We start from the raw sequence: 13,386 nt of genomic DNA on the forward strand, positions 1-13,386 counted from the left end.
ATACAACCTGTATAGGGACAAACAAAAGCAAGACATTATAAAGGACCAAATGGAAGGAAAAACCCTCTTACTTTGTCTCCTTTGGGCCCAGACCGTCCTGTTGCCCCCTGCCACACACACAAAGAGTGGGCGATTACAGTCAGTTACTGGTCAGAAGAAGTTCTAAAACTCACTTGTGCAAAGTAACAGTTACTTTAGTCTTATTTGTTCCTTGGCTGGCACAACTGACTAAGCAATTCATTAAGCAACTCTTTTTCACCAACTTGTATAGAGCCTGGAATTTCATCATTGACCAGGAGTACTACAGCAGCAGGAGGAGGTTGAACCTTGAACCTTGAACCAGTAACATGCTAGAAGTTCACATAATTAACCGCTACACTACCTGCTACCCTAGGTGTTCAACAGAGACCGTTAAATTCTATGGCCTGAAAGCGTTGACACCAGCGAAGAACAAAAAATGGCAACTGTTACATACAAGGACAAGGCCCACTACGACATACGCCCACTGGCTTGGAGCGTGCCAAAGGTAAACGCATCAATAGAGGATCATAGAGCGGTGACATCTGACAATCAAACAGCCACTCACATCCTCTCCCGGCTCTCCTGGCTCCCCTGGGATTCCCTGTTACACACAGAGTCACAGTATACAGACATGATGGCTTCCTTTTCACCCAGAACATTTATGTTCACTTGCACTTTCATAGTCAATATAGTTAAAAGATGCAAAGCGCTCACTCTTTCCCCTTTGATGCCAGCAAGTCCTCGGTCTCCCTTTTCCCCCTAACAGACAAAACATTGTTATTTAAAATGAAACAAAAAAAAAAAAAATCTGTGCTCCCGTTCTAATACCTGCATATCTATACTATGTACCCTGTACATAGCTGACCGAGTCTGTCATAACTCAGTCAGTATGCTATCCCCTCTCATCTCAGGAGCAAAATAAATAATAAATGTGGAACTGCGAATTTGCCCCGGACGTGCTGATTTATGCTGACTGCTCCAACTCACCCGCAGTCCGGGCAGACCCCTCTCACCAGCAGGTCCTGGCAGCGTCTGACCAGGACTTCCCTAGAACAACGAAAGCAAAGACAATTATATGCCAAGGATGGCTGTATGTAGAAATTCACTGTACTTTTACATGGATTCTACATTCACATCCCACAGACAAACAGACCTACTTACATCTATACTGAGCAGACCACACTGGCAACAGTCTTTCAGTGGTCATGTAAATGCGGTAAACTGCAGGAAGTACTGCTTCATAAAAAAAATTGTATAATGTAACTCCAGAAGTCCTTCGGCATTCACTGCATCAGCTGAATCATGGCTTCTTTAAGGGATGTACACTAAATGACAGCATTGCGCATTACAGAAAGTTAAAACGGGAGCCCACCAATGTGGCAATAACAGTTAAAATACTTTTACTTCTCCATCGTCTTTTCTGACCCCCAGCTGAAAATCGAATGTATAATTCTACTCTAAACTGTGCCGTATTCCCAGGGTGGCAGCTGATTAACACTGATTAAATGCAATTTACGTAGCTTCTCTACTCTTTCTGAAATGACCCTGAACTCACCGGCTCTCCTTTTGCACCAGGGGGTCCCGGAAGAGGCTGCAGCAAGGAGACACAGAAAGTACAGTTTCACGGGAATTCGTCAAGTCGCAGACCTCCCATAATTCAGACGGCATCTTCGGCTTCTGCCCCTTATTCAAAGCACATTTCTAAAGTAACATTTACACTTTATACAGGTAGCTTCAGTACATACAGTACATTGACGAGCAGCTCGGTTAAAATGTCTTGATCGGCTGTTTTCACCCGTCTGTGCTCTACTGCACCATAAAAAAGCTTATAACCACTGGTCCTCATAAACTGCCACTCTTTCCAGCTCTCCATGAAACGGTCTTACACCCTTACACGAGCGGTACAGTAAAAGCATCAACCAAATGGCGTGAATAAACGTGCACTTCTCTGTTACGTGTTCATTTTAGACAGGCCCGTTTTCCATCCGAGTTGCTGCCTTTTTACAGCTTTTTTGACTTCAGGACTCTGAATAATTCATAATGTTTCTGAGTGGTCCTTGTGAAGTCTGTCTATACTGTTCTCTGTAGAAATTCTTCAGCCGTTAACAGGAAGCCACTTGCCTGCTAATACGTTAATGTGCAAACCGGCGGATAAATCCTCATGTGCACATGCTGAGATTCCAAGAGGACATTAAAAGTGCATGAGTTGTATATTCATTTGGGAATAGATGTGCAGCCACGGTACAAGGTGCTTTCACGGCTGAACTGAATATTTATGTCATCAATGGAGCAAACAGTAGTTGTATCCCTATTCAGAATGGAATCACATTATTCCCAAACTGGCCTTGTAAACTGTGCTCCTCTGTTTATTGGTCTCCATATACTCAAATTATATAATTAACATACTTGACTCTTTTTCTTTATCATTTGTCTTGATTTAATTCAAATTAATTTGATTTAAAATGATGAAGGAAATTGTGAGTCCGCAGCTGACGTGTTTGGTTTAACATCGTTTGACTTGTGCAACGTCAACAGCTCCGTAAACCCTAACGATCTAAGGGACAGGTTGCGACAAAACGCAGAATGCATGTGGAATGGGGGTCCTTGGTGGAAGACCACCGCACTGTGTCACTCCAGGAGAGTGCTGCCCTCTGCTGCTCATGTGTGGCTCTCCAAGGACAGTGGGGTGCGAGCGCCACACAGGAGGAATGGGCTGCTGCAGAAGCGTAGCAGCGTTCTGTTCTCCATGCTCTCGCAGCCCAGTACAGCCCTCCCCAACTCACGAAGGTAATGCGCAAAACTCTTAAATCAAAGATTTAATTACCATTAGTTTCTGTGGTGAAAGTTTTTATATGTTCCTGATCCCCAAAACTGTTATTTACAAGTGTGTGTGGTTTCAATCACTTTGCTGCCCATTCCTCTCCTAAAGCCAAAAAAACTGTGGCCAACCCTGTCACCACATAAACCTAATAAACCTTATGGCTAATGCTACAATAAACTCCTGCTCACACAAACATTTATGCAACATATAATACTAAATATCTATCCATCCATAAAATTTCAGTAACCACTTGTCCTGAGCAGAGTCGTGGTAAACCGGAGCCTCAGCATTTGCTAAATGAGAAAATCTCAATGTAAATGTCTGGCTCTGCTCAGCAGTTGGGAGGTGTGCAAAATTCAAACTTGGTCCTGGTAAATGCAAAGAAATGCCTCGTAAACGGAAGCAGGTAAATTAAATGAAATTATCGCTGAAATGAAATGAAATTCTGGTTTCTGGAATGTACTCAACTTGTAGATGACTACTACACTCCTAAAGCAGTTTTAAACACAAGTCTTCCCGTCTGGGGCTGTCTGCACCTTTGTATGGTCACAGAAATTTAATTATAATTTTTGTTTCTGATGCCTCTTTGCTCTTGTTTTAAATTTCGCATGGACGGCCCTTTACAAGAAAAAGCTACCTGTAAAGCCCAGTCTGAGAGCCAAAAATGCCTATTCAGTACTTTCATGTATTTAATAACCTAACATTGTAAGTCACCCTTCAGATAATAATACATGATTAATGGTATATTGACAAGTTGGTACATACTAAAAGATTTTTAAAAGTGAATAAAGACAAGCAATACTCAACCACGACAATTCAGTGACAATCAGAACTATTTAACATCGCTTTATTGAAACTTTATTGAAATTGCGGTGTTTCATTTAAGTATTTCATTAGTTTAACGTGCTCAGCATGTGAGTTCTTAGGGGTAAGACTGAAAATAACATTATGACATTAAGTGAACATGGACGGTTTCCTGCTGAATACGAAAGTGGATAAAAACGAGGCCTTATCCATTAATGAGAACACAAGGGAGGAAGATCAAGGCAACACAAAGCTGGCCTACGAATGTCCAGTGGGAATATGAATTATCCAACATGATCTCTCTCTCTCCTCTAGAAAATGTGGATGAAACATGGCCCATAATGAGGAAGTGAACTTGGAAACAAGGTATGATTAACTCTACTTTGTTCTTGGAACTGAATTTATCCACACACTAACCTTTCCTGGAGGACCACTGTCTCCTTGCTCACCCTTCAGCCCTGGGGGGCCCATAGGACCAGCAGCACCCTAAGCGTGGGAGAAGAAGAGGCCAAAGAGCAGGGACAAAAACAAGCTATTACTGTCAAGTATGTGTTGAAATCCTGAGGGGAAACAAATCAGTTTTCGGTAATTTCAGTCACATCTCACAAAGACGTACACAAACACACGCACACAATAGTTCACACGTTCACATTCTTTAAACATACAGTGCACAGAGGTGGAAACACATGTCAATACACATATGAACATGTGAGAATCCTAAGTACTCCTTCGTGTATTATGGTTAAACAACAGAGACAGACTCCTCTCCTGACCCACAGCCTTGACTTGCACCATTCACTCTCTTGTTGTGTCACTCACCTGTTTCCCAGACAGTCCAGGGGCTCCATCTTTCCCTGGCACCCCATCTCTACCAGGGAACCCTGGCTTGCCTGTCTCACCCTATCAGGACCACAAAAGCAGTGATCATGGGAAGGATCTTCAACTCAGCAGAGACCTCAGAATAAAAGTAGTCTTCAAGCACAGGTATGCTTTTACATAACTGTGGTAAGTGGCTTTAATTTGGTTTACACACATCTTTAAAAACTGGGTCTGTGCCTTTACAACTCTGTGTTCGGTCTGTCTGAATTGGTCCCAACAGAAGGGTCCTGCGCAAATCCACATTCCTTGCAGAGTCATATTGTTTTCTATGGTGCATGATGAGACTACTCTATTTTACACTTACCACTTGACCAGACAAGCCTGGAGACCCCTGCGGACCCTGGTCACAGGGACAAGGAGAGTGTAAACCCAGAATCACAGCCCCTTCTTCACATTTTCAGCAACATGCTGAGTAATCAGAACACAAGTTGTTAGCTTACTGCAGCTCCTGGAGGCCCCGGGGGTCCTGTCAAGCCCATGTTGCCCTGAGGACCCGGAAGTCCCTGTAGCAAAGAACAAACGCATACAGACAATATCATACTGAGAACGAATGCAAGGAACTGGAGAATATTTGAATTTTATTTTTTTCCAGAACTGATGAGACACAGGAGACACTGTAGCCTCACCTGGACACCCACTCCAGGTTCACCCTGGTTCCCCTGTGATGAAACAATAACCATCATAAGAAAAAAGTGTGATATCATAAATCTATTTATGTGCATTGAATTATATAAAAAGACTGACCTTAATACCAGGAGGACCAGGTGGACCAGTAGCACCTATCGGGCCCTGCAGTGACATACAATAAAGACTGTTATCCATAGCAATAACCACAAAGTTTACTCCTTTGAAGCACAATGTTAATGTGCATTATTATTTTAATGCAATGCCCACTGCGCATACAGAACATTTATTGACCAAAAACATATTACACATTATTGTACATATGCTACAATATTCTGATCGTCTCTAAATAGAACTTATTTTTAATATAAGCTTGATGTATTTTAGGCCAATTTCATACTACATGTAATCCAAAATTAATTTATAAATATATTTTTCTTCCATGTGGTTCATTCAGTGTCGAGTTGTGTGACTTTGTTAGATTCTACACAACGCAGTTAAACAGAACTCACAGCAGGTCCCCGTATTCCAGGTTCCCCTGGATTTCCCTGGGGAAAAACACAATGCAGCTTCAGTCCTGCACTTTTTCTTGTTAAAGTAATGCAAAATCTGCATGTAAAGACATACTGATGATAAAAACTCACACTATGCATTAAAACAATGCACACACTCATCTAATTGCAGTATGAACACATAAAATGTGACAGACATGTGTATGCACATGCCCACACACCGAAAGCAATACACAGAATTATCAGCAGCACTAGGATGCACAGCAAAAACAGGCAAATGAAGACAGGAGCATGTCTGGCTGAAAGTTGGAAAGGTATAAATGCAAAAAAACTCAGATTTTGCCACTTGTTCTCCAATGTCAAATAGATCATTGGAGTCATTCACATTCTAGTAGCATTACTGGTTCTAAAAAATGGAACGGAGGACAGAGCTCATAGGGTGAGAAGAAGAGCCAGAGCAACATCCAACCTACCGATCTGCCCTGCATTCCAGGAAACCCAGGCAAGCCCTACAGAGAGAGGGAACGGGAGAGCATGGCAAGCCGAGGGGCCAGGAGCATGGAGGACAAACGTAAAAGGGATGGGGATCAAAGGTCGTGAGAATACAATGAACAAAGAGAAGAGGGAGCGGGGAAGTGGAGAGGTTATGTTTAGAAGCAGTGCTGCAAACTCTGTTACTCTGTACAGCCTCAGCCCTCAGAGGGAAAGAAAAAAGCTCAGGCGGCCTTGCGCTCCAAGCCAATCCCCAGACTCTCCTGAGCAGTGCAGCCAAAAAAGAGGCTGCCCAAGGGGGGCTACTCTTACTCACTGGTTGGCCTTGAGGACCAGACTGCCCCGGCACACCCTGCTCCAGGGGAAATGAAAGGCGTTAACCTGGACTTACTGACTATCTAGCAATGCCCATCTTAATTCCTCTTTCTCACTTAACTCCTCCTTGTGGAAACTGTTGGGCCTCCTGTGGTCTCCCACAGAAGCACCATCCTGCCTACTGAATGAGCACTGGCCTAAGGCCTCGTAAAAAAGGACGATCAGTCATATCAGCTAATAAATATTGTTGCAAAAATAAAGTCATATGGCAAAAAATTAAAAAAAAAACTATAATAAGAAAATAATAGCATTTCACAAGCAAAATAGTACAGGAGTAATGCATATGATTAACGCTCAATATGATTAAGAGTAATACACATCCTTAGTCAATATTTGGAATTCATTCATATAAATTGTACCTGAGCTTTCTTATTTCCATTTTTGTAAATAATATATTATTCTTAAGTGGGGGGCACGGTGGCGCAGTGGGCTTGGCCAGGGACTGCCTGGGCCTGGGGTTCGAGTCCTGCTTGGGGTTGCTTGCGTCGGACTGGCGTCCCGTCCGGGGTGTGTCCCCTCCCCCTCTAGCCCCACACCCTGTGCTGTCGGGCTAGGCTCTGGTTCGCCGCGACCCTGCTTGGGACTAATGGTTGTAGACTCTGTGTGTGTGTGTGTGTGTGTGTGTGTGTGTGTGTGTGTGTGTGTGTGTGTGTGTGTGTGTGTATGATTATCCTTAACTGCTATTAGCTGATACCTTGGTTCATGGTAACTTACAATATTAGACAAGCAACCTCACAGTGATTCATTTTATACAGCACAGTATTCTTACTGTATCAACTCAGGGTAAATATCTTGATCAAGGACATGCAGCAGGAGGTGGGATTCACAGCACAAACCATCAGATAATAAAATGACAGCTGTAACCATAACAACACATTCTGCTACACATGAAAATATTGTAATGTTACAAAATTATTAAAATGATCTCACAAATCATTTAAAGTTTAGTGATCACCAATCCATCCCTCTCTATATAATCCCCCACCTTTCAGAACCTTTGGTTAAGAACAAAGCTCTTATCTCTCACCGGCTTCCCGTCTTGTCCTGGTTTTCCTGGTTGTCCAGGAGGTCCCTGAAATGATTAAATGTCAATCTCATCAATTACACAACAGATCATTTGGCCACTGGAACATTACTGCACGTTTATTGTACTCTTGTGATAGTAAACCAAACTTCACAACCTGCCCACAATAAGAAGCCTTTCACTCCTCAAAATGTTTTCTACAAACCCCTGTTGGGGAAACTGTTACTATCCTGCAGTGTCAGCTTGCCAACAAACCATGTATACTGTTTTTCTGATGTTTTAGGCAAGGGTAAGAAGCTCACCAGAAATCCTTCTCTACCCTTCTCGCCTGGTTCACCTCTGTCTCCCTTGTCCCCTTGGGAGCCCGAGGCACCCTAGAACACAATAAAGTAGACACACACACACACACACACACACACATACACACACACACACAGAGAGAGAGGCAAAGAGATGCTTATATAAAGGGTAACTGAGAAAATGTGACACAGCTGCAAAGGAAAGAACCCAAAGAGATTTCAGGAACAGAAAATGGTGGTGCATCAGGATATAATTTCATTTGAGAGAATAAACCTAAAAAATGAGAGTGGCAATGAAAAAGGATTGATATTTACCCTGTCTCCTTTGGACCCAGCTATCCCAGGCACACCAGGTTCACCTTTAATGCCAGGGGGTCCAGGTAGCCCCCTCGGTCCTGGTAGCCCAGTCAGGTTCACATCTACGGGGTCACCCTAAAATAAAGCAAAAGCCTCCATTGAGTACAACAGACTCTAAATAACATAAGTAGTAGTAGTAAAAGCAGAGACACACATCAGAGCAGCTTGACATACTCCAGGCTAGCAAAGGAAGTCAAAGCAGAGTAACTACTGTACAGAAGCATACTGAGGGTGTGGAGGGTGTGTGGTGTAAAAGTACAAGCATGTGCTTGGTTGTGTTGGGTTGTAAACATGACTGCAAGCTATGGCAGGGTGAGCAGACTGTGTAGAGCTTGTAGGACCTATGGAGGTCACCTTGGGCCCAGGAGGTCCAGCAGCTCCGGGCAATCCAGTTTTCCCCTACAAAGAAATGGAAGTAGCAAAGAACTTAATGCTGAGTCCTGATGATTCAACTAAGCAAAACTGCTACACATCAGTACAACAGTGAATTTGTATATTGGGTTAACAGGGATACTTGTGCTCACTGGGTCACCCTTTTCCGCCTTCTCTCCTCTCTCTCCCTGAAAAAACAAAAGGTAATGTTATGTAAAAACAGGACCATTCTTGTTCGCCATATTGAGAAACGGACTGCCAAATGCTCATCTCTTTCCCACCTTCTCTCCAGGCCTTCCAGCTTCGCCCAGTTCGCCTGCTCGCCCTGGAACACCAGGTATCCCAGGCTTCCCGGGTTCTCCTGGCTGTCCAGGAGGCCCTTCTGGGCCCCGTTCTCCAATGGCTCGCCCTGGAGGTCCCATGGGTCCTGATGGCCCTTGTTCACCCTGATCACCCTTGAAGCCTCTCTCACCGGGCAAGCCGCGGGACCCCTTAAACAATCACAACAAACACAAACAGACATTGCTCACACAAGAATAAAGATACAGATATATCAAAATGTGTTTGTAATGCTCCATATTCTGTAACCAGCATCTCTTACATCTAATCCTGGAGGTCCCGGCGGGCCTGAATCTCCCTTTCCTCCTTTCTCTCCCTTCTTAGGAACAAATCCTGTACCGCTTCCATGCTGGTCCACAACCACCTTGAGTGCTGCAATCTAAAAAAAGGACACAGAAAAGATCACATATCTGTCCCAGATCTTCCACACATCACCTCTGTGGCAAAGAATATTTCTCTTTGTAAGTTCAGACAACGTACCTCAACCCCATAGTCAGCCAGAGCTTTTCTGACATCCTGAAATAAAGGCACATAAACAGTATTTGGAAGGTGTGAGCAAGGATGAGAGGTGCACTTTTAAAACTGCACTACAGTTCTAGTTGACGTGAGTTCGTACTGAGAGGTTCCCTCAATACCTAAACCCTGTCATGATCATTTGGGAGCAAGAGATTCCTGACTATTTTCTACATTAGCACTCTACAAGTTAATTAGTGATTGGATGCAACTTTTTGAAAAGTCTTATTTGATCACCTTCTTATAGAAGTAAAACGGTCATTTTCAATGACTGTAACTTTGAGATGCTGTTTATAGGCGATTACAGGTGATGGTCTTACCACTGGTGTTCCTGGTCTGCCTGGCATGCCATCCTCTCCTGGATCTCCCTGTGTACCACAGTGTACAGTAAGCAAGACATCACACATAGGAAAAAATGCACTTTAATCAAATAGCAAATGCATATACAAACAGCCAAAAAAATCCAATATGCAAAAACATTTTTTTCTTGTTTTTTAAAAAAATACATGAATTGATATAACACAAAATACATTTTTCCATTTTTAGTTTTTCTTTTTTTAAAATAAAAAGACAAACTGTAAAAACACCTTTTGCTTTGTGAGGGTGTCCCGACAACACCTATTTTCTCAAAGCTTGATGTTATTCAGAAATGCTTCCTCAAGATACAGGGAAGCAAAAAAGACACCCCCATGCACAAACATTAATACTCAAATGTCCAAAATGCTTAAAGACAAAACAGCTTGTGGAACGACCTCAGTTTTGGTGAAAATGTGTTCTGCACAATATCACACAAAAATCCTTGCCCCAGAGTCTCGTGATGAACTTACAATGTCTCCCTTTGGCCCAACTGCTCCTTTCTCTCCCTGGAACACATGGACGCAACAGGACGGACAGTCAACAGGGACAAAGGTCAGAGGTCACAGGTCAAGAACAGCCCAGTGAATATGCTGAAGAGGAAAGAACTCTGGTTATTTTAGTTAATTAAGTGGATATGTAATGATGACGTATTATTGTGGAGACCGAGGGGTTGTCGCCCCCCCGGTCCCCTCTCTCTCTCCCCCTCTCCTGTTATACTTGTCCGTGTACACATTTGTGTCCCGCACGTTTTGGAGTTTAATGTTGTTTATTTTATCGTGAAGACAGCTGTGTGAAGTATAAGTCACCCATAGTTGCCTACAAGATATTGAACGTAGAGCTTCCATTCTTCCGTGTCCGTCTGGGTTTATACACCTTTTTTTTGGGAATACTCGTGAGGATCTAGTCTAACTCCTTAGCCAGATCGTTACAAATATGTTATTAAAGTATGTGGAAGCTCTAAAACACCGTAAAAAATTAGCTTTTATGTGAGCGGCAAACAGAACTGCCAGCAGACATTCTGGACTGACTCACCTTGGAGCCTGCTTCTCCTGGGATACCGGGGACTCCCTGAAAAAGTTATACAGTCATGCTGAGAAAGAATATTAAAAATATATAAGCCAACATAATAATTATAATGTCAGTTACTCACTGGAGTCCCTGCAGGGCCCGGGGGACCAGTAACAGGCACTGTCTCTGCTCCTTTCACATACACCACCTGAGAGACATAGTGAAGGAATGGTCAGTGTATGAACAATGTCGGTTTATAAAACAATAGATATGTAAGCAACAGATGGTAAACAGGCTCACTGGGACATCTGTGAACGCTAACACATTGCCAACTGCATTGCTTTGAAAGCTTTGACAAAGGAAAAACACACACAGATGAGCGAAGCAGCGGTGTACGCTTACCGGGCCTGGAGGACCAATACTTCCGGGGGCCCCTGGAAGACCAGGGGGGCCAAGAGGTCCCGCTGGCCCAGCTTCTCCACGGTCTCCCTTCTGTCCATCCCGCCCCTGAGACAGATATTTGCCAAAGGAGAAATAAAGGAAAAGATCAGCGTTCAATGAGTAAGATGTAATGTATCTAACACATCAGATTTTACAGAGTATACAGAAAAAGCTCTTTAACTATAACCTGAAGACAAATTAGAGCAGAAAAAAGTAACATTAATAAATGACAAAGCATAGTGATATGAGGAGTTGTGCATTAACAAAAAATGAGAAAACAAAACAAAGCACAAGGTGAGGATTATACTGTGAAGATGGAGAAAACTGAGAGGCAGAGAGATCCTGGACTCACATCCCTTCCTGCACTGCCGGCCTCCCCTTTTTCACCCTGCAGACAGATGTGTTGTTCTTGGTGTTTGCGATATGATGTACAAACACAGGCTGGAGGAACTTTATTGCCACTAACATCAACTTCTCACCTTTCTGCCATCTTCCCCAGGGGTGCCGTCTTCACCCTGGAGACAAACAAAAGGGTTGAAAGGAGAAACTAGTGGAAGTGACACCACATATTTGCACCACTGCAGTAAGAGTGAAGGTGGCACATCAGTCCAGACCACTGAAGTACATGGAGAAAATGCTAATGTGTTGAAATTAATGTGACTTTTTTTCCACATTCTTTCGGGTTATTGACACAAAAAGTCTGCAGTTCAGGGAGATTAATTTAACCTACCGGTTTTCCTGGAACACCAGGTTTTCCATCTTCTCCAGGCTTTCCCTAAGCAGAAGAAATGAAGCATAAACAAAAAGGCAAAAGAGACCCTAGAGGCGCATATACATTGGCCCCTCTTGTTGCAAATTTTCAAAAATACAGTTGATGTCTAGTTTATTTTTCTTTTTTTCTACACTGTTCTGATTTGTTCATTTTCTCTCTGTTTCAGTTGGCTGGTGCCAAAGCTCCTTGCATTTTCAGGTCCTGCCATGAGCTAGCAGAAAATCACTCAAACAGAAGAGAAACCAAAGAAGGTTTTGGGACCACCTTCATTTTACCTGCTTCCATAATATTTGGCAGCTCATGACTGCTGCTTGTGAATGTCTGTGTTCAATAACAAGGCAAGGTAAATTGCACATGGTATGGAATTAAATCCATTAAATAATTTTTTGGAATTAAATACAAGTTTGAGGAGTATTTTCAGCTTCAGTCATTTTAAGTTACTTTTCATTTTATGTAGTTTGAAGTAAAAAAGAAAAACTTTAAATGACAAGCGGTTCTGAAAATGTGTGTGTGTATTTTAATCCATTACAGCAATGTCCAAAATTTTTAACGAGTTTCATCCTTAAATAAATTGAGGGACATCTGTTTTATAAAGCTTTTATTGACTGTGTAGATAATAAAGAAAGTCGAAAGTGCCCGAAAGCCGGTGAACAACGCACACACTTGAGATTAATCAAGCAACAGTATGAAATGTTACGCTGTGGTTACAATGTACTTTTATTCAGTAATTTTAAACAAGTTTGAATTTAATAAAAAAAATAACGTAACAGTGTTACATCCTGTGCATCTGGGGTAATGCAGACCACTGCAACTCTGCACTGGGCAAGTGGATATCGATTGATTTCTACACAGCCTAACCTGTTCATAATTGGAGGGACACAAGCATTATGCAGCTTCTATTCATTATGATTAGAGGTAGAAGTAACTTTGGACTGACAAACAAAGGAAGTTATGAACACTCTTCCGGTTCCAATTGTGTTCGCAACTTGAGGACCCAAGACACTTATAGCAGAAGGGACTAACAAACAAGGGGTGCTATGTGATTATGTGTGCATGCATGCATGTTTCCGTTTGTATGACAGTATGTGTGTATGTGCGCGTGTGTGTGTGTTAGAGAGAGTATTTACACTCACTGATATTCCAGGGTTCCCTGGGGGACCAACTGGTCCTATGGGGCCCTGCTCTCCTCTCAGACCCGGAAGCCCCTGGTGTGTAAGACAATAGAGGGGGAGACAGAAAGACGAAAGAACTGGAACTCACACATCAGCATTCACACAGCAATGTTACTCACGAGTTCTTCAAAGCAAACACATATATATATATTCATAACAACTTAAATAAGCAGGTTTATAAATAACAAAATGTGCACAGTTCAC

The 13,386-nt window shown here is 42.6% G+C and overlaps 1 protein-coding gene across 1 annotated transcript in view; it reads right to left on the bottom strand.

The window, feature by feature from the left end:
- Positions 1-13,386, bottom strand: part of col7a1 (collagen, type VII, alpha 1) — a 75,883-nt gene that overhangs the window by 15,593 nt on the left and 46,904 nt on the right. The window contains exons 65-94 of the mRNA XM_018756571.2: positions 13,144-13,215; positions 11,969-12,013; positions 11,718-11,753; positions 11,591-11,626; positions 11,200-11,304; positions 10,940-11,005; positions 10,822-10,857; positions 10,260-10,295; positions 9,753-9,800; positions 9,400-9,435; positions 9,182-9,298; positions 8,862-9,071; positions 8,733-8,768; positions 8,563-8,607; positions 8,167-8,283; positions 7,855-7,926; positions 7,556-7,600; positions 6,470-6,505; positions 5,662-5,697; positions 5,270-5,314; positions 5,152-5,184; positions 4,966-5,028; positions 4,830-4,865; positions 4,466-4,546; positions 4,064-4,132; positions 1,577-1,612; positions 1,009-1,068; positions 736-780; positions 587-622; positions 72-107 (exon numbers count right to left, since the gene is read on the bottom strand). Of these exons, the coding sequence (XP_018612087.1) occupies positions 72-107; positions 587-622; positions 736-780; positions 1,009-1,068; positions 1,577-1,612; positions 4,064-4,132; positions 4,466-4,546; positions 4,830-4,865; positions 4,966-5,028; positions 5,152-5,184; positions 5,270-5,314; positions 5,662-5,697; positions 6,470-6,505; positions 7,556-7,600; positions 7,855-7,926; positions 8,167-8,283; positions 8,563-8,607; positions 8,733-8,768; positions 8,862-9,071; positions 9,182-9,298; positions 9,400-9,435; positions 9,753-9,800; positions 10,260-10,295; positions 10,822-10,857; positions 10,940-11,005; positions 11,200-11,304; positions 11,591-11,626; positions 11,718-11,753; positions 11,969-12,013; positions 13,144-13,215 (1,770 nt within the window). The remainder of the gene's footprint in view (positions 1-71; positions 108-586; positions 623-735; positions 781-1,008; positions 1,069-1,576; positions 1,613-4,063; positions 4,133-4,465; positions 4,547-4,829; positions 4,866-4,965; positions 5,029-5,151; positions 5,185-5,269; positions 5,315-5,661; positions 5,698-6,469; positions 6,506-7,555; positions 7,601-7,854; positions 7,927-8,166; positions 8,284-8,562; positions 8,608-8,732; positions 8,769-8,861; positions 9,072-9,181; positions 9,299-9,399; positions 9,436-9,752; positions 9,801-10,259; positions 10,296-10,821; positions 10,858-10,939; positions 11,006-11,199; positions 11,305-11,590; positions 11,627-11,717; positions 11,754-11,968; positions 12,014-13,143; positions 13,216-13,386) is intronic.

The sequence above is a fragment of the Scleropages formosus genome, chromosome 2 (assembly GCF_900964775.1).
Source record: "Scleropages formosus chromosome 2, fSclFor1.1, whole genome shotgun sequence".
Classification (NCBI taxonomy): Eukaryota; Metazoa; Chordata; class Actinopteri; order Osteoglossiformes; family Osteoglossidae; genus Scleropages; species Scleropages formosus.